The sequence below is a fragment of the Sebastes fasciatus genome, chromosome 11 (assembly GCF_043250625.1).
Source record: "Sebastes fasciatus isolate fSebFas1 chromosome 11, fSebFas1.pri, whole genome shotgun sequence".
Lineage (NCBI taxonomy): Eukaryota > Metazoa > Chordata > Actinopteri > Perciformes > Sebastidae > Sebastes > Sebastes fasciatus.
The window spans coordinates 22,561,627-22,587,272 of record NC_133805.1 but is presented as its reverse complement, the minus strand read 5'-3'; the positions used below and the strand labels follow the sequence as shown (position 1 = coordinate 22,587,272).

Sequence of the window (25,646 nt, the reverse complement as noted above, 5' to 3'; positions counted from 1 at the left end):
GCATGTATTTGATTAATTTAATAATAATATTTGTGTTTTATAAATAAATTAGAATGCTGTCAAAAAAACAGGATCTGATCTATAAGTTTTCATAGCCTATATGTGGATTACAGAGTATACTAATGTAGTTATTTATTTTTGTTTAAAGCTTATTTTGTATATTGTATATTCTTAAAATTTTTAAAAAATTTAATTCTATTTTATTCTAACGTTTTTATCTATTTTGTTATTATACTGTTTGACTTGCACCAACATAACCAAAGCAAATTCCTAGTGTAAATCTCTTACACCTGGCAATAAACACAATTCTGATTCTGATTCTGATTCTGATTCTGATTCTGATTACAAAACAATGGTGTTTAGGTGTAGTGCGTCCTCACCACCGTCTGGCGGCAGCACTGAGCCAGCAGTTTGTCTCCGCCCCCAAACAACGACGAAGAAGAGGAAGCAGAAGCCGTCAACAAGATATGTGAAACTTCTTATGCGAGCTGCCACTTCGATCAGACCGGTTCACTGAGAGGGATGGGAGTCCTACCGGGGAGAAGCCTTTTATCTGTGCTCTTCTTCATTATACTGCTGTCAGAAGGACATTATCGATGGGTAAGTTGTTGACTCACTAAAGCGCGTGTTCTCGTGACTAAAACATGACTCAGCTCTGTGCCAGTGTGGTGTGATGTTATTATCTGAGGCGGCTAGTAAACGAAAGCTTAGTTTAGCTAGTTAGGCTACTTATCTTGTATCCAGGGCAACAACAGCGTTAGACAGGTATTACCTCAAACATAATAACAAACATAAATCTTTATTGGAAACTGAACTAGCCTCGTAAAATGGACATAACATAGATGTTAGCTAGCTTCCACAGAGACGAGGACAGGTTGTATCCTGGATCTGAAGTTTCCTGCTGTCATGTCTTGACAGATTGAAAACACCGTCCTATTTCAACTACAGTAAAGTTTAGGTTAAAGTGTCCCAGGCAATGTTGGGATTATATACTAAGCCTATAAATGTTAATGTTTAAATGGACACAACGTTAGAAAGTTAATGAGTAAAGTAGGTTTTTCAACAAGCAGATGTTAGAGGGCTGGGTAAGGTAGCTAGCTGAAGTAACCTCACTATCACTGTTTCAATGCTAGGCAGCTTTATTTGTAGAGCACATTTCAGCAACAGGGTGATTCAAAGTGCTTTACATAAACATTCAAGAACATTAAGACATAATTAAAACAGTTATAAAAACATAATAATATTAAAGATTAGAACATTGTGTTTTTTTTACTGATAACTACTAACTGTAATGTACTTACAACTTATTTGTATTGTTCACAACTTCCAGAACACTTGACATTTTATTCTAATTTTATTGTTAATAATTGGTGCTTCCTATATATATTTTATAATATTTATATACACATATTTTGGCACTATTTGTGTACATAACAGTCCTGTCTATTCCTTACCTTTTATTTGTCCAGCTTTATTGTCCTTGTCCCTATATATATTATTTCTGTGTGAGGCAAGGCAGCTTTATTTGTAGAGCACACTTCAGCAACAGGGCAATTCAAAGTGCTTTCAAAACATTCAAGAACATTGTGACAAAGTGCAAAAGAACATTAAGACATAATTAAAACAGTTATAAAAACATTAAATGTTAGAAAATAAAAACAAGCTAAAAATAAAAGATAGGATAGAAGCTTAAACAGACTATATAACACACAAGAGTAAAAGCTCTAGTGCAGTATAAGATCATTATCTGGTTTAATAAAAGGCAGCAGCAAACAGGAGAGTTTTTAAGCTTTGATTTCAAAGAACTCAGAGTTGGAGTTGGTCCTGAAGGTTTCTGGGAGCTTGTTCCAGATATTTGGTGCATAAAAACTGATGTAATGTCTTTTTTTGTGTGTGAAATGTATTTGGATTTACCAAGTGTACAGATAATGTAGTCATTGTGACCAAACATTGTAGTCTTGCCTGTCTAAGCTAAGATATAAATAATAAGATTTCAAGATTTCAAGATGTTTCTACAGGTACAATCGTGTAAAATGCTTTTTGCTGGGAAGCTCAATTAAAATAATAAGTTATATTACAATTATGAAAGTAAATACTTTGTACAAGGGCATATTAACAAACATATATAGGCATATTAAGAACAAATACAGTATATACAGTATAAGATATATTTTTGTGTGAGAAGATGTCGTACGAATTATCTATTTATATAGATAATACATAAACAAGTAAGTATATAGACATTACAATCGAAAAGACAACACAATCGTATGGGTGTAACTTGACGATATTGATGATAACAAACAAAAACAAAAACTGACTTTAAACAAATGATGGTCTTTTTGGTTTAATATACAAGATCCACCTTTTCCATATGTCCTGTTGTAGTTTTATAGATACTTTTATACTTTCTTTATACTAAAGACACCATACATTATATCAATCTAATAGGAAATTGGGAGTATTTCTGGGTGGGGATGTCATTTCCAAAACAAGCCAGACAAAAACTTATGTTACATGTGTCCCTTATCCATGACATCCATTTGATTTAATCAGATGTAGATGATCACTCACTCACTCGCTTGTCATCAATAGTCTGTCTCTGCTGCTTTGACTGCATTGTTTGCACACCTATTCATGAAGTAATCAGGTCAGTCCACTGTGAAGCATAGAGCTACTTCGAAACTATGCTGTTCGATGTGAATCTGGTGAATCATTACTGTTTCAAGATAAGATATCAACAACCCCGATTAAAAACAACAAGGATGTGGTATGAGTAACAATTAGGACAGACCCGAATGCTTCGAATCTTCGACCGTTGCTAAGAATTAAACCTCCAAATCAGTATTTGAATGCTTCATTTTTATTGATTTATTTATTTTATGTATAATTATGTAATAATAATGTATAAATCCCCAAAATAGCTCATGAAATAAGGCATAATCCCACAACATTATTCATATTTAATTATTATTAGTTATTCTCAGACTGATATTGCTGTTTGTTGTGTGTAGAGGTGTGTGTAGAGGTGTGTGTGTGTGTGTGTACATTAGTGCGGCAGCGAAACGGTTGAGCTGGAGACAGACAGACAGACAGAAGAACATGTCAGCCTGCCGCGCCGTGCTGCTCTGCGAAGCTTCGAATACCTTTGAATATTTCTCACTGTAGCTTTGAAGCCCAAAAAATGGTATTCGGAACAGCCCTAGATATGGTATGAGTAAAAATACTGGTTCTTTGGAGATTGCAGTGGATAAGCAGAAAGGAATTTACAGAAAGGTGTGTGTGTGTGTGCGCCAGTTGGTTTTGTGGGGTCGCACACCAGGTTTCTGTTACTTTAAGCAAACCTTGCAGGGTTCTGGTTCTTACTCAATATAAACAAGTATCTTACAACTAGTTCTGAGTCCTGCAAGTTGACTTTGGACAGATTGTCTGTAGCTGCATGAAACTCCAATTGAAGCAATAGTGACATACGAATGCTGCCCTCGAACTCAACCCCACAAGGCACAACTAGAACAGGGTGTACCACTAGCTGACCTATAAGACAGTTTGTAGAGTAAGTGAATTAACTTCCCCTCCCAACAAAGAACCCGTGAGAGCGCTGATGCTGAATAGACAGATAATGGACTTTGAGGGCAGAAGCTATACATTGTGTAAAATGTATTAAACATGTAATTATAATCGTAGTAGTATGTTATTGTATTTTCAGACTTAAAACAAATGTGCTCGAATTGAGCTTGGTTGTAGCCACAACAACAGTGGCCGAGTGTTGTTATGTTGCCGTGGAAATCTGACCACATTACTCCTCACTCTGGCCTTCTTTCTTGACGTTGAATGTCGTGTTAGTCAATATGACTCCGTCTGCATTACAAGGCTTACTCTTCAAATGCACGGAAACATTTTTGCAGAAGTGAAATTTTTATTTTCAGACATAACAGAGCACGAGATATTAGAAACACAGGATATGAGACATGATCAGAGGTTTAACTTGACAACATTTTAAAACCTCAAGGTAAATAGGTATAGCTTTAATCTTGTCCACTCCACCCCTCTTTTTTATAGACCAGTTCTTGTCTTTTTTAGAGGTGTACTGGAGGTCTTTAGATGTCACATAGAAGTGGTGTACATCCTCTGAAAGCTGGGAACCTGAAGATTAATGAGATGCACTATATGCCAAGTTGTTCTAGTCATAAGTCATAAATAAAAAATAATTAATTAATTGAAATAAATTATGAAAGTGTATAAGGTTTTAGAGCATTATGATAGAAGTATATGATGGCCATTCCCATGCTCCCTTATGTCTCATAAGTTGTTGCATCAATTTTTGGGTTAATACCATTTATTACACCAATTTGGTGCTGAATTTAAAACATTTTTACCACTTGAGAAATGATGAATAATCCCTCCATAATAAAACATTAAGACACCAAGACCTTGTAGAAAAAAACATGCTGTGATTTGGTTTCAAAAACGTTTGACATTTGGAGATTTCTACAAGAGTTTGATATTTTTTTAGCGATTGGATGGCGAGCACTTCTGTTCTGGAAACTGTTCAGAAACCCTCTTATTGTCAATCTACCTAGGAAAGCTACCCATCATCTGAATGCCCTAGGGCTTTAGTTTGTGGTTGTAAAGTTTCATGAGGCTGTGATTATCCAAGTTTCAAAAAACTGTATGAGATACAGTTGGGTTCATTGGTTCCACAAGAGTCTCAGCTTTCCAGTATATCCAAATTTATGTAATTCCAAGACTGTTTAAGGTACCCAGTATGCAGAAATATTCAAATACACCATTTTAGTATAGTCGAAAATAACACATTTGTACTGCATGCAAAAAACTGCATGTGATTTATAATAAAGTGGGTATGTCTGTAAGCGGGGTACCCATATCAACCATTATATCATTCAGATATCTTGAGGTCAGGGGTCAAAGGAGCCCTTTGAAAATCGCCATGTGTAACTTTGTAGCGTTATTTAGCGTTCTTCCCAACAAGCTAGTATGACATTGTTGGTAACAATGGATTCCTTAGGTTTTAGTTTAATGTGATACCGGCACCTTCACTCTAGCTCTAAAAGTCAGCCTGCTACAGCCTCTGAAAAAAGTAAAGTCGTCCGAGAGCGCTGGCCCCCTCAAGGAGTGGAAGTCCAAATGAAGTCACATGCTTTCCTTTAGAGGAACTCTCAGTGTATTTGGGCTATATGTATTTAATTTGTTGGCAAGACCTTGTCCTCGCTAGATAAAAATTGAAGTAGGGTTCTATCAGTTAGAAGCTACACACGATTCAACAGACTCTTCAAAAAAGAAATATACTGCATGTAGACCATCATACTGAAACAAATGAATTTGCTCTACACTGCACAAATGATCACTGTGTTTTTGTTGTGTTTCTGTCAGGTTGAGGCCCAGCACTGTGTGTGGTATGGTGAGTGTGGGGAGTCCGAAAAGGTGCCCGGAAAAAAGTACAACTGCAACTACACTGGTCCTCCCCGCCCGCTGGACTCTACGGGTTATGACCTTCTCACGGTACATAGCATCTTGATGCTTTTTGTCCTGTTATTGCTGACATTTGATGCTCAAACCAAATCTCCTGTAACATACTTCTGCTTTCCAGCGGTGCTATATTTCGCACTGTGGACAAATTCTACTAAAAGTGAATCAAAATGACGTCACCACCGTTGTGTTTACTTGCAGGAGCTTTGTCCTGGATATGACTATGGAGACCGAAGCCTCTGCTGTGATGTGAACCAGTTGCACACTCTCAAAGGGAGTCTCCAGCTGCCCCTTCAATTCCTGTCTCGGTATGCACTGGGGTTATAACATTAGCTAATGAAGCACATGACATGCTTGGAAGGGCATTATCATTCCCTTTCTGGATTTCTGAACACAAAGACAAGGAGTATCTGTCTTTTTGAATCTGTCAGTTGTGGTGTTGTTTAAACATGCAAGCCTTGGCTTTCTATGTTCCGGGTTAGAGACAGACTTGCTCACAGGCCAAATGACTATGATTTGATGAGGTTGTTTTCTTATCTTCGTAGGTTTTATTTACTTCACCTCATTCGTTATTGCCTTGTTTTTTTTTTCCATGCAACTGTTATACACTCTTAAACTTTAACTGATTTTATTATTCTGTAAGTTATACAATGAGCCCTTTTCTTTCCTTTAAATTCTGCTTCTCACTACGTCTTTGTGCAGATGTCCCTCCTGTTTCTTCAACCTGATGAACCTCTTCTGTGAGCTGACATGCAGCCCTCACCAGAGTCAGTTCATGAACGCCACCAAGATCAACTCGAGCAATGTGGAGGAAGTGCAGTATTATATTGGACAGACATTTACTAATGGTGAGGTTGCAGCCAGATGTTGATTTAGATATGAAAAAACAGCTTCCCCCTCATTATTTTTTAATGGCATGTCACATCTGAGTAAAAAAAGTTCCCTACTTAAACATGAAATCATGCTCTTGGTTGTGTAATTCTGTGGGTGATTAACAGTCATAACTGTTGCATTTTTAGTCCAATAAAATAGGTAATGGGCAATTAATTTAATAACAATCTCGAGTTTTGCCCTAAAATAATCAACATTTGACTTTTTCCAGCCATGTACAATGCCTGTAAGGACGTCCAGGCACCATCCAGCAACGTGAAGGCCTTATCTCTGCTGTGTGGGAAGGATGCAAAGGACTGCAATGCCACCAACTGGATCCAGTATATGTTTGATATTAACAACGGACAGAGTCCCTTTCCTATCATCCCCATATTCACAGGTAAATCATTTAGTAGTTCAGTATTTTTTTCTGCTGTTTTAGATTATATTTTACAGTCTTTCATGCCCATTTTTAGATTATGTTATACAGTCTTTAATGCACATTTTTAGATTATGTTATACAGTCTTTATTGCACATTTTTAGATTCTACTTTACAGTCTATACAGGCTTTTTTGATAATATGTACATATCATCTGTCACTGTCAATATAAATCCTACTCACTGTACATACAGTATATAGATATCTTCACATTTACATACTGTATATAGTCATCCAGTCCATGTATATCCATCAAGTATTCCTTTCTTTGCACTATTTGTATCGTTTACAACTTCCAGAACACTTGACTTGTATATAGATATTTTATTTTTTATTCTTGTATTCTTATTTTATTGTTGGTCATTATTGTTCCTTGCTGTTATTTAATTTCTGTGTACATGTAAGTACATTGAGAGAGCTGCATAAAACTGGAGTCATAATCCATGTATGTAGTTACTTGGCAAAATCAACCTGATTCTGATGATCCTGCTGCAGAAAATATCCCTCCTGCTTCCTTTATGCGAGTTAAACAGATGTTTACCTGTTGCTGTTTGTGTGATTAATTCACCATGCTGTTATGCTGTTTTCTTTGCTCTAGATGTCCCGGTGTCTGGTTACACTCCCATGAACAACAAGACATATGCCTGTACAGAGGGCCTGGAGGACGGTTCAGGTCCCTGCTCCTGTCAGGACTGCGCAAATGCCTGTGGACCCAAACCTGTACCTCCTCCTATCCCCCCTCCCTGGACAATCTTTGGCATTGATGCCATGAACGTCATCATGTGGATCTCTTACATGGCCTTCCTGCTCATCTTTATTGGAGCTGTACTGGGAGCTTGGTGTTACAGGTAAGGGAGTTTTTTGCTTGTGGCGTGTTTTGCTAGGATTCATGTTTTTATACCTGCAAGCTCTCATCCGCTGTGAAACAAACATGTCGGTACTGATGCTTGCTTTAGAAGTTAATATCGAATTGGCTTGTGTGGTTCTTTGTGCATACAGGAAAAGGACCGTTATGTCTGAGTATGGCCCCATATTGGACAGCAACAACCCACTGTCTCTCAACAGTGATAATCCTGACCAAGGTATTGTAATGCATGAAACAAGTGAAATTGACCAATCCTAAATCCTGCCCCCCTTGATTACTGTTGCTAGGTCCGACAAGCTTGACAAAAAGAATCATGACAATGCCGGTTGTGTGTATTAGATTAGGTTATGGGCGCCAGGCAATATAACTTCAAGAAGCCGACCACAAGGTCTACAGTTTGTGGATATATTCATGATAGGGGTGGGCGATACATCGTATATAGTCGATGTATGTATCTCTCCTGGGCGAGTGTGTGTGTAGGGTTTTTTCCTGCATAGAGAATTACGAGGCGGCCGCCTCCGTCAAATTTCGCCCCGCCTCCAGCTCGCGAAAAAACTCTGACGGTGTCTTCATGGAAAACACTATTTTCTAACAAGCATTGCACGTGATGGATCTTTGTCAATTGTAACTGCATTTGCGGCAATACGCCGTTGTGTTGGCGCTGTAACAAACAGCACAGTGAACCAGAAAAGCCGCTGCCAAAACTGCCAAAGAGGAATAAACAAGCCGTCTCTTTTGGTTTTCGGCCAGATCGCTGCAAAGCGGGAGCAGCAGTGTTACCGCTGGTAACGTTTTCGCCACTACAGCAAAAAAAAAACAAAGTAAACAAAACTCCTTTTCCCTCCCGTTTCATGTTTGAATGTAGTTTTATATCGCCAGTTGGCGTTTTATAAATGCCGTTGCAAGCCGCAGTCTGCGTTTGTGAAAGCCGTTCCATCCGCCTCTTTACATGTGTGCCATGAACAGTTTCATAATGAACCGAAAATACTTTTACACTTCCCAGTGGGTGGTGCTGTCTGGCCCTCACCGGGAGTATTTCCTCCGCGACAGTCTGCACACTGCTCTAGTTCGGCTCAGTAAGGCCCGGGGGCCGGGGGGAGGAGGAAGTGTCTCGTGGCTCCGCGGGGCCGTTGAGTGAGGGCTCGCTGTTCCTTCTTTCGCTGCTCGGAGGGGCGCTCCCCTGCTCCGTACTTCAGTACAGTACTTGAGTAGCCTACAGTCCACCACTGCTAGAGAGCACGACATTACAAATTGTTCCAAAAGAAACCACTAATGAATATAAACAAGAATGTTTTAATGCAGACATACAGTGTGCTGCAGTGACTACAAGAATCATCATATTGGTGTGATTGTATGCATCAAAAGGATTAAATTGAGCATTTATGAAGTGCTTAGAGGAGATTTGAAAATATCGCAATATAGCCTAAAAATTAAAATCGCCCAGCCCTAATTCATGATGATAAAATTTACCAGGGTTTTCTTAAGGCGCTCGGAAACACTACCGCTTTTATCCACAGGGACCGCCAAAATCAACACAAAATGAAAGTTCCTCGTAGTAACTGTGACTAAATACAATGTAATGTGTCCGTGAAGATTGTGACACCAGTGTAATGTGACTTACATAGTGATGTTACCTTTGAACAGACGTAGTATATCTAAGTATAACCCAACAGGAAAGGTGAAAGTCGAGGTTCCAAGCTTGCTCAACATGTTATTGGATCACAGAGTGAAAAGGGGTGGGACTAAGGAACGGTCAATTGTTTGTCTTCATTCTGTAATCCACTAATTGCATTGCTCTTTAGTTGTAATACATGTAATAACACTGTCGTATCATCGCTGCATGACGTAAGCTAACTCACAGTGTTGTTCTCCTCTTAGTAAATGCATCATGCTGTGAAACATTGGGTGAACGCTTCGAGAACACTCTGCGGACCCTCTTCAGCTCCTGGGGTTCCTTCTGTGTGCGGTATCCCTCTGTGGTCATACTGGGCAGCCTGATACTGGTGGTTGCTTCCTCTGGGGGCCTGGTCTACATGCGCATCACCACAGACCCTGTGGAGCTGTGGTCTTCTCCCTCTAGCCAGGCTCATAAAGAGAAGGATTACTTTGACAGCCACTTCGGACCCTTTTTCAGAACTGTGCAGCTCATCATAACCACTCCACTCAATGACTCGTTTACCTACTCCCCGTACTTTGGAGGATCAGATGTGCCATTTGGAGCCATCCTGCACAAAGACGTCCTGCACCAGGTGGGCTAGTGGGAGAGGTCGATTTGGAAGATGGATCATTAGAAATAATTTGTTAGAGCCGCTGCACGTTCTGTTTAAAGAAGTGTGATTTCTGTCACCAAGATTAGATACAAACTAGATAAGCGCAGCTGCATCTCTGAAACTGTGGTTTATTGGTTCTCCTTTCTTTTTCTACTCTTATTTTTTCCAACCGTAACCAACACAGGTGCTGGATCTGCAGCTTGACGTCGAAGGCATTGTAGCCACATATGAAGGCCAAAATGTCACCTTGCAGGACATCTGCTTGGCTCCGCTGGCTCCGTACAATAACAACTGCACCATCTTGAGTGTCCTCAACTACTACCAGAACAGCCATGCTGTGCTGGACCACAGCATAGGAGACGACTTCTACGTCTATGCCGACTTTCACAGCCACTTCCTCTACTGTGTCAGGTGATTTTTTTTTTTTTTTTTTTGGTGGTTAATCTTTTCAATTTCGGATGTTAAAAAATAAACTGGCACTCATATAGTCTTAAACGTGTCTTAATTGCCAGCAGAAATCTGCTGTAGGTTTAGGAAACATTGGTATAGTAAAAAGGTCAAACCAAAATTGAAGACCTGCAGCTCACATGCATCTATTTTCTCCAGGCATTTGCATTTTCTAAGAACTGCTGTGTGTGTCTTCCCAAAATAGCACAATCTGACTTCCTCATTAGTTGTCACACAGTGGTTCTTTATCTTATGGTCCTACACTGCACTACAATGAGGTCAGGTAATGGCAAAACCTGTACTGATGACTAATCTAATAATGACTGTTATTTGTCAGGATTTTGAAGTAGCAATCCTTAAGATTTCAGTCCTGGTTGATCTCAAATACTGACATATTGTCAATAAGAAAAAAAAAATTACAAAAATAAAATCACAAATGTCTGTAATGTAAATGTAATGTTCCATCTTAAGGCTGTTGGGAAATCCTCAACTGCCGCTTATGCAAGTTTATACAGGGCAGGCAACAACAGACTAAAGTTCACACGTGAAGACTCACGCACTTTGACCATATGCTTTAGTTCCATTTTCGTGTGATTACAACAGCTTTTTTTCCGGGAATGTCACCACAGACACCACGTTTTAATACTGCAGATATGTCAATACATTCATCAGTGTGTTGTGTTGTGTTACCTCATTTGGTTATAATATAGATAGTGACTTAACAGACATTTATTTAAATGAAAATCTTCGAGATTGCCTCTTTAACTCTGTTGGTCTTTTCTTCCACAGTGCACCAGCATCCCTCAACGACACCACTCTCCTCCACGACCCCTGTTTAGGCACCTATGGTGGCCCCGTCTTCCCTTGGCTGGCCCTTGGGGGTTACGATGGTGAGCTGGATTAACATTTGTAGAAGGCCGAGAATAATTTACTGCAGTTGCGTATCTGTTTCCAACCTCTGTAGATATTGGACTATGATATATATATATATATATATATATATATATATATATATATATATATATATATATATATATATATATATATATGGTCACTGAACTTAGCCCTATATGGTATACGCAATATAATCACTTCTGTGCAGCAGTTACGGTTACAAGTGCGCCTTATGACATGATAATGAAAAAAAAATCAAGAATAAGCAAAAAATGTCCACTTCTTCCTCTTATTATGACCTTCCATAGCAGCCAACCACAAGCCCTTATCTAAGACGCATGCAAACACGTCACCTTTGAATCCAAAATAGGTCACACAAGTGATTCATGCAGATCCGATGATGAGTTTTTTAAATGGGGGGGGGGGGTTTATGGATGCAAGTGAACACATTGGCGTTTACATTGGCATATAGCCAGCGTAGAACTAATTGAAACACTCCTCCTAATGCACCAGTTTTATTTGTTTTCATTTTATTGAATTTGTATTTTCCGTTTCATTGCATTATAGATGCTTTTTAGTTTTATAGCCTATTGTGAGTGACCCCTTGCCTTTTTCGGGAAAGTATTTGTTTAGTGTTTGTACAGTGTAATACAGAAGTGTTTGAAATATTCCTTATTTTGATATTGAAAATAATTTACTAAAGTAGCTAGTGGTCAAAGTGCTACCTCAGTCCCCAGCAGGAGGATTGTGTCTGTATTTGACACTTAATGCTCTACTGGGGTATTAGTAAAGATTGTCAGTGTGCAGTCGGAGTAAGAAACGGTGTCGATTCTGGTTGCCTTTAATGATAATAAGTACAAGTAGTCTACAAAATAGGACTCCGTCACTAGTAACATACTTTTTGAAGGTAAAAATCTTTTATTTTATACTTTTCATGTATAAATTGGTGCCTTTGCTACAGATAAAAAAAATCACGTCCAGAATGCACCAAATTGCAAAATAAAATAAAAAAAGAAGAAGAGGGGGTTCGCATCTTTGTCACCTTTTCACCCCTGATGAGTTTGAATGTCTGGCAGCCATATTTTTTGGAGGAATTTTATGTGTTGTTATTGTTTCCCCGCCAAAAGGAATGCTTATAACTACCAGTTCAATAATTGTTACCAGCTCCGACAGCTTGTGACAATTGTTTTCACCTTGTGAGTCTCTGTGTGTGTGTGTGTGTGTGTGTGTGTGTGTGTGTGTGTGTGTGTCATCATGGGAAAATGTGGTCCTGGTCACCTACTGAAGCGCAAATTACCACTGAGTTTGAAGATAGGTGTGGTGCTTTACGCCTCTCACCTAATTTTCTGTCGCGGCTGGTGTGATTTAACCTGACGGTCCAGATGGTTTGTTACGCAAAACCATCTGAGAAGCCGTCTTTGGAAACTGTTTGGCAAAGGGCAGGCACTTTCAAAAAATACTTGGCAGTTGATTGGATGAACCATCTGTCAATCAAACCCTTGCCGGAGCCAGTCGGGAGCAGAACGAAAAACATCTTTTGCATCTAGAAAAGCCTTCAGTGCCGTACTTTTTTTTATTCTTCTCTTAATGAAGAATTACTCTCCAGTTCTGATATAACTGATGCCACTGCAGCATCTACGCTAACCTCTTCAGGAGTCGCTATTGTTGTTTTGAACGAACAGTCGCCTCTCCGTGTCGTCGCGCAACACACGCCTAAACCACGCTCGTAGCTGCCAGTAGCTCCTCACAGGATGCTGATTGACTCAGACTCAAGCGCATTACTTGAAGCCTGACTGGATTTCCGTGCGATCTCGTAATCCTGCAAATCTTCTTGCGTGATCTCGTCATATCTCAAGAATCCAGCTGCTGTGCCAAGGTGAACAATGAATGTCTTTTTTTTCCCCCACATTACAGAAACCAACTACAACAATGCCACTGCTCTAGTGATCACCTTCCCACTCAACAACTACCTGAAGGACCCTGTCAGGCTGGGCAAAGCTCTGGCATGGGAGAAAGAGTGAGACAACTATCTGTTTCTAAAATCCATTAGAGAGAGAGAGCTCCTTTGGCTAGCACTAAATCACTGTTAATGGTGTCTTTGCATTTACTGTATTTGTGCATTTCAGATTCATCAAGTTCATGAAGAACTTCAACAATCCTAACCTGACCATAGCCTTTAGTGCTGAGAGGAGCATTGAAGATGAAATAAACAGAGAGAGCAACAGTGACATCAGCACCATAGTAGTCAGCTATGCCATTATGTTCATCTACATCTCCCTGGCTCTGGGTCACATCCAGAGCTTCAGGAGAGTGATGGTAAGAGCCAAAGCACAAAGTCATTATCATCATCATTCTTATGTGTCCATTACCATAATCCATATCTGAACTAGTTTTACAACATTACACAGTGCAACTCCTCTTTCCTGTCTGTGACATAAGAGCCTTGATTTAACTGGAACTAATAGAACAAGCTTGACAACTTCCTGCTACTCAAGCATAAGGGAGCAGCTAAAGGGAAGGGCATGACTGATCCTCTTATCTTTTTTGCCCGTACAGGTGGACTCTAAGATTTCTCTGGGTATAGCGGGTATCCTGATTGTGCTCAGCTCTGTGTCCTCCTCACTGGGGATCTTCAGCTATTTTGGCATCCCCCTCACCCTCATTGTGATCGAGGTCATTCCTTTCCTGGTGCTGGCTGTTGGAGTGGACAACATCTTTATTATAGTACAGACATATCAGGTAACCTCCGCAACCCTAATCCATTAAACTGTTAATATAATTACTAGAGCTGTCAATCGATTAAAATAGTTAATCGTGATTAATCGCACAATTTGTATCTGTTCAAAATGTACCTTTTTAAAGGGAGGTTTGTCAAGTATTTCATACTCTTATCAACATGAGTGGGCAAATATGCTGCTTTATGCAAATTAATGTATATATTTATTATTGGAAATCAATCAACAACTCAAAACAATGAGAAATATTGTCCAGAAACCCTCACAGGTACTGCATTTAGCATACAAATATGCTCAAATCATAACATGGCAAACTGCAGCCCAACAGGCAACAACAGCTGTCAGTGTGTCAGTGTGCTGACTTGACTATGGCTTGCCCCAAACTGCATGTGATTATCACAAAGGGGAGACACGTGGGTACCCATAGAACCCATTTTCATTCACATTTCTTGAGGTCAGAGGTCAAGGTTCCCAACAAGCTAGTATGACATTGGTTGGTACCAATGGATTCCTTAGGTTTTCTAGTTTCATATGACACCAATATCTTCACTCTAGCTTTAAAACTGAGCCCTCAACCTCCGCAAATATTGAATGTGTTAAAGAAATTAGTGGCATTAAAACAAATTTGCGTTAACGCGATAATGCATTAACTTGGACAGCCATTATCATTACCCATTGATTCATTAGAAATGTGACATTTTGTTATGTTTGGCATGTCAACTGGTCTCCCTTTTTAAAAAGAGATTTTACTTTTGTTTTTGCCTGCTGCCAATAAAACCTGTTAAAAAGTGATTTGTATTTCTGAACAGAGAGATGAGCGGATGCCTCAGGAGGAACTTCACCAGCAGATTGGTCGTATTCTTGGAGACGTAGCCCCGAGCCTGTTACTCTCCTCCTTCTCAGAGACAGTGGCCTTCTTCCTGGGTAAAAAAATAGATCACCTACACCCTACATGTACACAGACGATGTAAATGAAACTATATGTATCCTAAATGATAATGTGCCACTTTAAATTGAAAAGAAATATATATATATATATATGTATATATTTTGTGGACAGGATTGACACAGTTGCTACAAAAAGTGCCATAGTTTGCTATTGAGTCACATGCTGATTAAACTGTTGACTTTGTTCTTCTGTAGGAGCTCTGTCCAACATGCCTGCAGTGAGGACTTTCTCCCTGTTTGCTGGCTTGGCTGTTTTTATTGATTTCCTGTTGCAGATCAGTTGCTTTGTCAGCTTGCTCGGCTTGGATGCCAGACGACAGGAGGTGAGTCTGATGGAAATGGTGGTGACATAGATAATGATACTGGAGGGGTTACAGATGGCAGATTGGGAACTTAATGTGAACAGGGTTTTCCTACAGATTTAACCTTCCCAATTTAATATTGTACAAATATGTGACTTAAGTTTTCATCCTACCGATCTCTGCACCAGCTAATTTAAATGATTACTCCTCCTCTCTGGTTGACTGTTTGTAGTAGTAGTCACACTTATAAAATGCTGTGTTGTCTGTTGTGTTTAAAAGGCGAATCGACTCGACATCTTTTGCTGTGCGAAGCTGCCGGACGGTCAGGAAACGAAGACGGACAGCTTGCTCTTCCGTTTTTTCAAGAAAATCTTCGCCCCGTTCATCCTCAAAGAGTGGGTGCGACCGATCATAGTAAGTATCTCAGTGACACTGATTCCTCCAGTCATGCCAGTATTATTCTAACGTATTGATTAAGTTGAAATCATTTTTCATTGAGCAGAACAAAGTGGCTGTTGACTATATGATGATTTATGTTTTTTCTTATGAATTTTTTTTTGTCATCTCTCTTTGTTTAGGTGGCAGTGTTTGTGGGAATGCTCTCCTTCAGTATTGCTGTAGTGAATAAAGTAGAGATTGGACTGGACCAGAAACTCTCCATGCCTGATGTATGTTTTTGCATTTTCTATCATAACTGTGTGTTCATGGATTGCTAGTATTGCTAGTAGATGTTGGCAAAATAGAATGGTTATACTTTTTGTAGTCATGTAGTTTTATTTTGTGGCAGATTTGACTGCTCCTGTCATTCAAACATGAAGCTAAATCAATTATTTGAATTTCCATAACACAACATTTTTGCAACAGTCTTCCCCCATACAAAACATGTGTAATAGCCTTGCCTTGCAATCCTGTACTAGTAGATGTATATTCTGACTATCTGCCTCTCCATCTAGGACTCGTACGTGCTGGACTACTTTAAGAACCTGAGCATGTATCTCAACACGGGAGCCCCAGTGTACTTTGTGGTAGAGGACGGTCTCAACTACAGCAATCCAGACGGCCAGAACGCTGTGTGTGGAGGAGTCGGCTGTAACAACGATTCTCTGGTCCAGCAGGTCTACAGCGCCTCACTCATCAGCAACTAGTGAGTCTGAGCTATAAACAAATAACATCACAGATGGTTTAATTGCACAAGACAAAAGTGATATAGAGCGCTGCAGGGATGACGGGTTCCCTCGACAAAAAGCCAGTGGGATTTTTCCATTGGGTTTTGGATTATTGACGAAAATAAGCTCTGTGGCAAACAAACATTTATGATACTTGCATGACGTTTAGTAGTCTCATTTAGCCACTTGTTAGCAACCGCCTTTTTTTAAGACACGTAAAAGCCTCAAAATTGACAAGTTGGACATTTACTGACGTATTTTATATCTTAGAACAAAACTTTAAAATCTCTTAAACTTGTGTTAATCATAGACTTATTTAAGGCATCTAAGCCAAAAGCCCATTTAAAAAAAACCCGTTGACTTCCAGACGAGGGAACCGAAAGTACAAAAATGAAAATTTTGGATTTAGGACTCATTACTGCACCAATCTATTGAAGATAAAAACAAAAATGAGTTACAGGAAGTGTCTGAGAACATGTTTGAAAATGATTTATTTTTAATTACATTTAACATACAACATACATTTGAATGCATTTAGCAATCAGGCACCACAACCTGAAAACTTGAGAGTTCAGATTAGATGAATGTCATGAAAAGTCTAAAGTCTGTCTGATCCAACCTATGATTTAAATGATTTATTCAATTTCACTTTTACTTTTACTCCTAGCACAACCGTTGCCTTCACGCCGTCCTCTTGGATTGACGACTACTTTGACTGGGTGAAGCCGCAGTCGTCCTGCTGTCGATACTACAACGCCAGCGGAGCTTTCTGCAATGCCTCTGGTACATTTTTATCTAATGTCAACATACCTTCAACCCTTGTCTCATGATTCTTGCGTCACAAGCTGCTGGCTGCCTCGAGTTCAACATTTTTGCCAGTTTTTCATACACAAAATGAAGTGAAACGAATAATGTTTACGGACATAATCCATGGCAATACAAAATAAAACAATGTAATTATTGTGAAAGTAATATGCATTTTATTTTGCAGAACTAAAACTCAGGTATTATGATATTAAAACTTTATGAATGACTTATACAAACTAATTCAAGTTTTCAAAAGGTGTAATTATTAATGCTGCAAATTGAGGTATTTAATTATTATTAAGTTAAAATGACTTGTGTACAGTTAAAAGTCACCTGAGTGTCATCAAGAGTCAGTGTATTTGAGGAAGAGAAGAGAAACAAAAAGAGAAAGGAGGAAACAAAAGTAAAATTCCTTGCCAATATTGTAAATTGTATTGGGCAATTCAGCTGCGTGCAGTTTCAGGGAGGATATGCGAATCACCAAAATGTGAATACAGTCATGGGGCTTCAGCATTTAATAAAGACATCTATAATAAAAACAAGCATTGTTTACACCTATACTGTTGATTTTTAGGCTCATAGTGCTCAAAGTGGTTCTTCTTTATTCTATTATTTAAAAGTCTATTTTTTGTTTTTGTGACAACTTTATTGCACAACTTTGGGGTCATTTGTTTAGTCATTTTGTTTTCAGTTCATGACTTTGTCGCAGAACAAATATGTATATTTCTCCAATCCTGTTGGTTAAATGGGTGAATAAATTCCTGATATTGTTTTCCAGTGGTAAACTCCTCCTGTGTTCACTGTCGGCCCATGACCCCCAGTGGAAAGCAGAGGCCAGAAGGAGAGGACTTCATGCAGTTTCTACCCATGTTTCTGTCAGACAATCCAAACATCAAGTGTGGAAAAGGGTAATTTTATAGCTGTGCTGATTTTTTTTTTTCTGGGTACTTTTTATTGAAAACACATTACATGTCATTGAATACTTACTCTTTAACACATAGAAAGTTAAAGTGAATCTCATCACAGTATGACCAGTTTCGTTGTGGTTGGTAATTTCCACCCTCTTTTATCTCTCTCTCTCTCTCCAATGCTCCTCCAGCGGCCATGCAGCCTACGCCACAGCAGTTGACCTTTATCCCAACAACACCGGGGTCGGCGCCACCTACTTCATGACCTTCCACACCATCATGAAAGAATCCCCAGACTTCATAGATGGTTTAAAAATGGCCCGAATGCTGGCCCACAATATCAGTCAATCCATGAACCACACAGTTTTTGCCTACAGGTAAGTCCTGTTATACTGCATGTAGTGCTCTCACCTTTGCTTATTTAACAGTATAAATCATATAATAATTAGGCTGTCAAAGTTAAAGCGATAATAATGCGTTAACGCAAATTCGTTTTAACGCCGCTAATTTCTTCAATGCATTAACGCTATTCAATCTTTTGGAGGTTGGAGCGGGCTCAGTTTAAAAGCTAGAGTGAAGATATTGACATATGAAACTAGACAGCCTAAGTCCAATCCAATAGTTCTAACCATGTCATACTAGCTTGTTGCAAAGGAGGCTGACCTCTGACCTCAAGATATGTGACTAAAATGGGTTCTATGGGTCCCCACGAGTCTCCCCTTTACAGACATGCCCACTTTATGATGATCACATGCAGTTTGGGGCAAGTCATAGTCAAGTCAGCACACTGACACACTGACAGCTCTTGTTGTCTGTTGGGCTGCAGTTTTCCATGTTAAGATTTGAGCATATTTTGTTATGCTAAATGCAGTACCTGTGAGGGTTTCTGCACAATATGTTATTGTTTTGTGTTGTTGATTGATTTATAGTAATAAATATATACATACGTTTGCATAAAACACTCCCATGTTGATAAGAGTGTTATACAATGACAAATCTCCCTTTAAGGTACATTGTTCAAAATGTTTATCCGATTAATTTGCGATTAATCACAATTAACTATGGACAATCATGCGATTAAATATTTTACTCGATTGACAGCGCTTATTATATATTTTTTGTGACCGTAATAAGGTGTTTTCAGTTTCACCCACTGCTTGGTTTTTTCCAGTTTAAGGTTTCTGTGGTGAAATTCTTGTAGCTGAAGTTTTGCTTGTTTTGAAGTCAATGTTCAAAGGTATTGGAGGGGGACTGCTGAGTAGGTCATAGATAAGCACACAGCAAAGAAAACATTGTAAATGGCAATATAGCTGATGTTTGACCTTAAGTCCTGAAGTTATCTTCCTGTATTGCCACCACTAACGGAGATCACAACTTCAGATACTGAGGTTGAGCAAAAATTTAAATAAGTTGACTAATAAGTCTCTATTGCAATTCATCAGAATCAGAAATACTTTATTGAATCCTGGGGGGACAGCTACAGTTGCTCTTTTATAAACACATTACAAACATAACAAATGTAAGAAAATAGAAATAAAGGAGTATGTAACATGTCATTTATGTACATAATTCTAAAATGTGTACATAATGCTACAATACAAACAAAATATATGTAAAGAAATTATAAGTACTAAAATTAAAAATGTGAAATATGTACAAATGTTTGCATTAAGATGTGCAATGACAGGATAATAGATTGAAAGAACATGACTAATCTACTTATAAAAACTGTACATACATAGACTAGCCACATCCTGTTCTGTCCATTTCAAAATACCAGCAGTAGTTAGTTTTCTTAAGGGGTATTCACTAAAATATACTTTCCTCCTTCACAGCGTCTTCTATGTGTTTTACGAGCAGTACCTCACCATTGCGTATGACACAGCTCTGAACTTGAGCGCGTCACTGGCATCCATATTTCTGGTGACGACGGTGCTGTTGGGCTTCGAGCTGTGGTCAGCCGTGGTCGTCAGCCTCACCATCGCCATGATCCTGGTCAACATGTTCGGCGTCATGTGGCTGTGGAGCATCAGCCTCAACGCAGTATCCCTTGTCAACCTGGTCATGGTAAGAAGCAACAGGAAACACACTTACAGCGAGTGGAATACATGAATAATGTCCCAAACACAACAACAAACAACATATGTTTTAAGTAAAGCAAGAATTACTTTAGAGCTACTTTCACAGAATGATTTTTTTGTTTTTTTTAGCCATTATTTCTATCCCGTCATGGCATTGCATTAGTAAACACCTTAGCATGGTACCAAAACCAATTATTTGAAAAAGAAAACAAAGGTGAATGTTACCATTATTGACCAAATTCTCTGAAGGCCTGCCACAATAATTATGTTAGCGGCTTATCGTGTCTGTGCATACTGTAGTATAGTATGTCAAAAAATGTCATAGTATAGTACGTCATTGAAATGCAGGATGTCATAAAGAAATCACACAAGGCATAGATGGTCCTCGCTTTATATGAGGTCACACAAAATACTTAACTAATGACTAGTGACTACCTGAATTAAACCTGAAATAATACATTTTACAAATTATACTATGACCTTTTTTCGACATACTATGAAAACCTGTTCCTCACTTTAAACGAGGTCACACAAAATACTTTACGAATGAGTCTGACTAGTAACGACCTGAATTAATCATGAATTGCGGTATTAAGTGTTTATAAAACATCTATTAACACACTCACTAACCATTAGTGCATGGTCTAAATCATTCTATCTAAATGCAATAATCTAATCATTTACCTACACTTTCTTAATGATCTTATGAACCATTGACTACTCCTAAATAACTGGTTTGTAATTGACATAATACTTAATTCAGAAATGGTGAATCCATCGTTCATGTAGTATGAAAATACAATCATTAAACAAGATTTAAAACATTTATTACTGTTTATGAATTACATAGTGATGTGTACTAATGTAGGAACAATGCTTTATAAATGATGAATAATGCTCCATAGCGTGCAGTTATTAGTGTTGCCGAACATCCATTTGAAGAGCAGCAAAATGTTGCAACATTTGGGCGTGTTTGGGTGCTGAGCTGTTTCCTGTCCTCTGTTGCAGTGCTGTGGTATCTCGGTGGAGTTCTGCAGTCATATTGTGCGAGCTTTTTCCATCAGTGTGAAGAAGAACCGAGTGGAGCGGGCTGAGGAGGCCTTGGCTCACATGGGCAGCTCTGTAAGTCTCGTGTTACCTCTCACCAAATTCACATTTTTTTTCTTGTAATGTGGATATCAGTGTGAAGAAGCTTGTAGGGCAGGATAAAGCAGTGCTTTCTGAGGAATGATACAGTATTTGCTGTAGCTGACAAAGGTCAATTTTTGACATAAAATCAGTTGTGAAATAATTTTGATTCTCTGTTCATTAATAAAAATGTTGGTCATCATCATCATATGACATGACATTAATGTACTGTTTCCTTTTTCGCAGGTATTCAGTGGGATCACATTAACAAAGTTTGGAGGTATCCTAATCCTGGCGCTTTCCAAGTCCCAGATCTTCCAGGTCTTCTACTTTAGGATGTACTTGGCCATAGTGTTGCTGGGAGCCACGCACGGCCTCATCTTCCTCCCTGTACTGCTCAGTTATATCGGTCAGTAATCTCACACATTTAAAAAGGACAAGACATGCAGTATACAAGATTTAAGCACTGATTTAAAGGGTAACTTTGGTATTTTTCATCCTGGACCCTGTTTTCCCATGTTTTTTTGTCTGTAACTGACTAATAGCAACAACAATTTCTGAAACTGGTCCAGTATTGAGGGAGAGCGCTGTAGACGGCAGCTGCTCACGGACTGCAATATGGTGCTATAGGGGCAAGCTGACGCCTTCATTTACGTCCACTTAAAGTGTTTGTGTTTGCCGTGACAGGCTCTGATTGTTATTATAAATATCTGACATTATGGAAAGAGTCTCGCTCAAGGAGAGGTCTCGTTCTAAAATCTGGCGAGGTGACGTGTTGCTGGAAGACAACGGTGAAATAGTGGAATACATCCATGGTGGAAACGCGAGTGTCACCCGGGCAGAGTTTGTTGTGTTGGAGCACAGAACGCGTAGCTTAGTGTTATCTGAAAGATTTCCAATGTCAAGGCTGAATATTTAGATGATTTCGACGATGTGGATGAGGTCTTTGGTTCAAATAAATACGGGCGGCCATCAAATTCAGAGTATAGACAAATGCCATGACGTAGTGACTACTCTCTGCTAACAGTATTAACTGTTGACTTTAAGACAAATGCGTCCGTGGTTGCTCGTGGTAACTTGCACAAATGGTTGGAGTGTTTAAAATTGATTAAGCCGCTGTCACTACGAGCAACCACGGTGCATTCGGCTGACACTCACCGGTTAACAAATTTGTATGTGTTCTGTTTGCGATGGGACCGAATGATGTTTACTCTGTGGTCATTAGCTTTCCCTAGTTACAGCAACTAAGGTTTTATTTCACAATAACGCTGCAGTTAGTAGATTGAATTAAGTTATTCTGTGGGACCACCTCAGCTCTTAGACAGAGTCTCAGTCCACTGACATGAACTCCACCAGATAAGCAGTGTTAACTTAGCTGATGTTACTTGTTTCAACATGTTAAGCTAACGTTAGGCAGCTGAGAACTGCTCATGTTCTTCCCGAACTCCTAGACTTCGTTGTTGCGTACAAATTAAAAGGTAAAAGTAGAAAATTGTATACTTCCTAGGACAACTTGCATTTATATGCGCATGTATTATAGAGATACGCCACCGCAGTTATGGCGACTTGTTTACTTCCCCGGATTTGTGTATACGGATATTCAGATTTCATGAGACTTCTCCTTGAGCGGGACTTGGACACAATAACAAACATATCGGAACAGGTGAAAGGTAAGGAGAACGTTTTCTCTGTTGGGTCCTTTCCATAATGTTGTCAGACATTTATAATAACAATCGGAGCCCGTCAGTGGCAAAAACAAGCACTTTCAGTGAACGTAACGCTCCATTGACGCTGTTTGCATGATCTCGCTGTTTGTTTCCCACTGCTGGTTACAGCATTATCCCTCAATTCTAGACCAATTTTAAAAAATTGTTGTCACTTAGACACAAACATGGGAAAATGGGGTCCAGGTTGAAAAATACCAAAAGCTACCCTTTAATTTTAAATTAAATCTAATATGTAACTTTTTTTCCCCCACAGGTCCTTCAGTGAACAAAGCAAAGGTGTTCGCTGATAACAAGCGCTATGCTGGTACAGAAAGGGAGCGCCTCCTCAACTACTAGCAAGGCTGTTTGGGACAGTGAACAATGAACTATTTGTCTGAGAAGGACTGTGTGGGTGTGAGCGCAAGCCGTTTCTATGATTACTGACACACTCATCGTTGCCACTACTATGCACGGATTAACTCAGGAATATACTTGGAAATAGGAGTGTCAGAGGACTGCAGACTTATTGATTTTTTTTCTCAGAAGACTTTGGACTCCCACCGTTCCTCCTCCTCACACTACAGGACAAGCCTGACTTTAGCATTTGAGGCATGAGCGACGTACCACTGAACAAAACAAACGCCACTTTGATGTTGTGGAAGTAGGAGAGACACCACCCCCAACATCAGTTTACAGACAAACTCTCAGTCAGTTCCATATGCTATGAGCTATTTTGATTTTGGAAAAAACTTAAAAAGGGTAAAACTGGTTAGTTTTTTCATGTTTTTTAAATATATACCAGAAAGACAATGCGTATAATAGGAAATTATTTTGAAACGTTTACTTACGTGGGACTTTTGTAGAACTATTTGATATATTATGAATCATTTATTGACCCGAAGACGGCGCACAATGGAGCTAAGAGATAAAAATAATGATATCATAGGCCCTCATAATACCTGGCATTAACATCATATCCGGGGCTGTGTCGACATACTGTATTATAAACCAGACCAGCTTGTTGTAGCATTCTCACCTAGCAATAATGTGCTTCCTGTGCCTCTTGTAAGAACTTGGACAGCAATGTTTTCACTCCAGCACACTGGATTTGAAATGAAGTTTGAGTTTTCAGCTTAAACGGTTTTTAGGCGTGTTCACATCCATGAAGGTCATGTTGCCCCTTTTACCTTTTGGGAGTGTACATAACAAAAGCCTACAACCTCAACATGGATGTGGATGTAAACAGCCTCAAAACTGAAACCTCAAAGTCATTGCTTCATTTCAAAATCAGAGTACTGATAGAGGCAAAACAAAAACAGTCCACGTTTTTGTGCACACAGCACTCTTAGGTGTTGCGTGTTGCGTGTTGCATGTTGCTCTCCAACCTGCATCCTGCCTCGTCTTTTTATTTCTACATTGGAAGCTATTTACATGATCCGGTGCAACATTTCATTTTAGAGCTAGTTAATGTATCTTAAGTGTCCTTCTGAAGTGTTCGCATGACTAGATTGTTGGTCCCTCTCGGGTACTGTTACAAAAAAAAAAAACTGTGACATCAGTCAAGATACATGTTGATGCCAGGTGTAAAGGGTGCTATAAGGCGAATAATGGTTTTACATTGACGTTTAAATGAGACATTTTGCAGTTACTGAACAGAGCATTTGTTGCATTAAGAGGTGACGAGAAAAAGCTTTACATTTAACTGTAAATAGCTTACACAGGACTAATTTAGATGTATTCCTTCATCATCTAGAATGTGTTGATACAGAATACTGTAGAATGATTATAATGGTACAGTCCTGAGTTTTTCCATTCCAACACATTTAAGTTATTTTTATTTTATTTTAACTATTAACAATTTGTTAAGTAAAGGAATCCTTTTTTTTTTTATCTTTTATTTCAAGGAAAACCAAAAACATCCCACTCGGACATGTTGAGGTGCATCGTTTAATTTGAATAGGGTTGTAACATAATCGGAAGAGGATGTTAACATTTATACCCGAATAAAATCTGCATGGATCTTAAAGGTGCTCTATACAATATTTAGAACATTATTATAGCAGCATACAACAGTCTGCTATGTAAAGATATAGAGGAGTAACATCTACCTGAGCAGAGAATGAAGTCACTCTCTCTGCATGTTGTAAACCGAGCTTCTCTGTGCTTTATTGACATAGCCGTGTGTGCTTTTAATTCATGTGAGCGTACCCCACTGACTAGCTCACATACGGTGGTTACAGCTGATAACGTCGTTCCAGCCGTGCAGAAGCAATAGAAATGCTCCCAATCTCTCATTTAGCACCTTTTAAAAGGAACAGTACCATCCTTTGTTTTTAGTTTTTTTTGGCGCTATTTGTTTTCCACGATGCAGTTTTTTTTTTGTGTTTTTTTGTAATGTAAGAAAAAATTGTGAAAAATGTTTATGAGCAACCGACTGAATAAGTTGGAACATGAATAACAAAGGAATATTGTGCTTGTTAACAGTGCTGTGCATTGACGTGGACAAATCATCTCTGGCATTGAAGAATATGATTGTGGAAAAAGAAAGTTTTTAACAATTTTAACACACATTAAATAGTTCACAGAAAAGTA

General features: G+C 38.9%; 1 protein-coding gene across 1 annotated transcript; it reads left to right on the top strand.

Moving 5' to 3' along the window:
- The first annotated feature begins 420 nt into the window (after positions 1 to 420).
- Positions 421 to 25,646, top strand: npc1 (Niemann-Pick disease, type C1). Its single transcript, XM_074651601.1, has 25 exons — positions 421 to 600; positions 5,392 to 5,520; positions 5,689 to 5,795; positions 6,190 to 6,335; positions 6,590 to 6,757; positions 7,396 to 7,645; positions 7,797 to 7,879; positions 9,541 to 9,911; positions 10,117 to 10,343; positions 11,169 to 11,269; positions 13,188 to 13,290; positions 13,400 to 13,589; positions 13,830 to 14,012; positions 14,818 to 14,932; positions 15,152 to 15,279; positions 15,538 to 15,672; positions 15,837 to 15,926; positions 16,212 to 16,402; positions 17,092 to 17,207; positions 18,010 to 18,139; positions 18,331 to 18,516; positions 19,975 to 20,206; positions 21,229 to 21,342; positions 21,595 to 21,757; positions 23,329 to 25,646. Exons 1-25 carry the CDS (start codon positions 523 to 525, stop codon positions 23,409 to 23,411), a joined length of 3,819 nt encoding a protein of 1,272 aa, XP_074507702.1. The 5' UTR covers positions 421 to 522; the 3' UTR covers positions 23,412 to 25,646.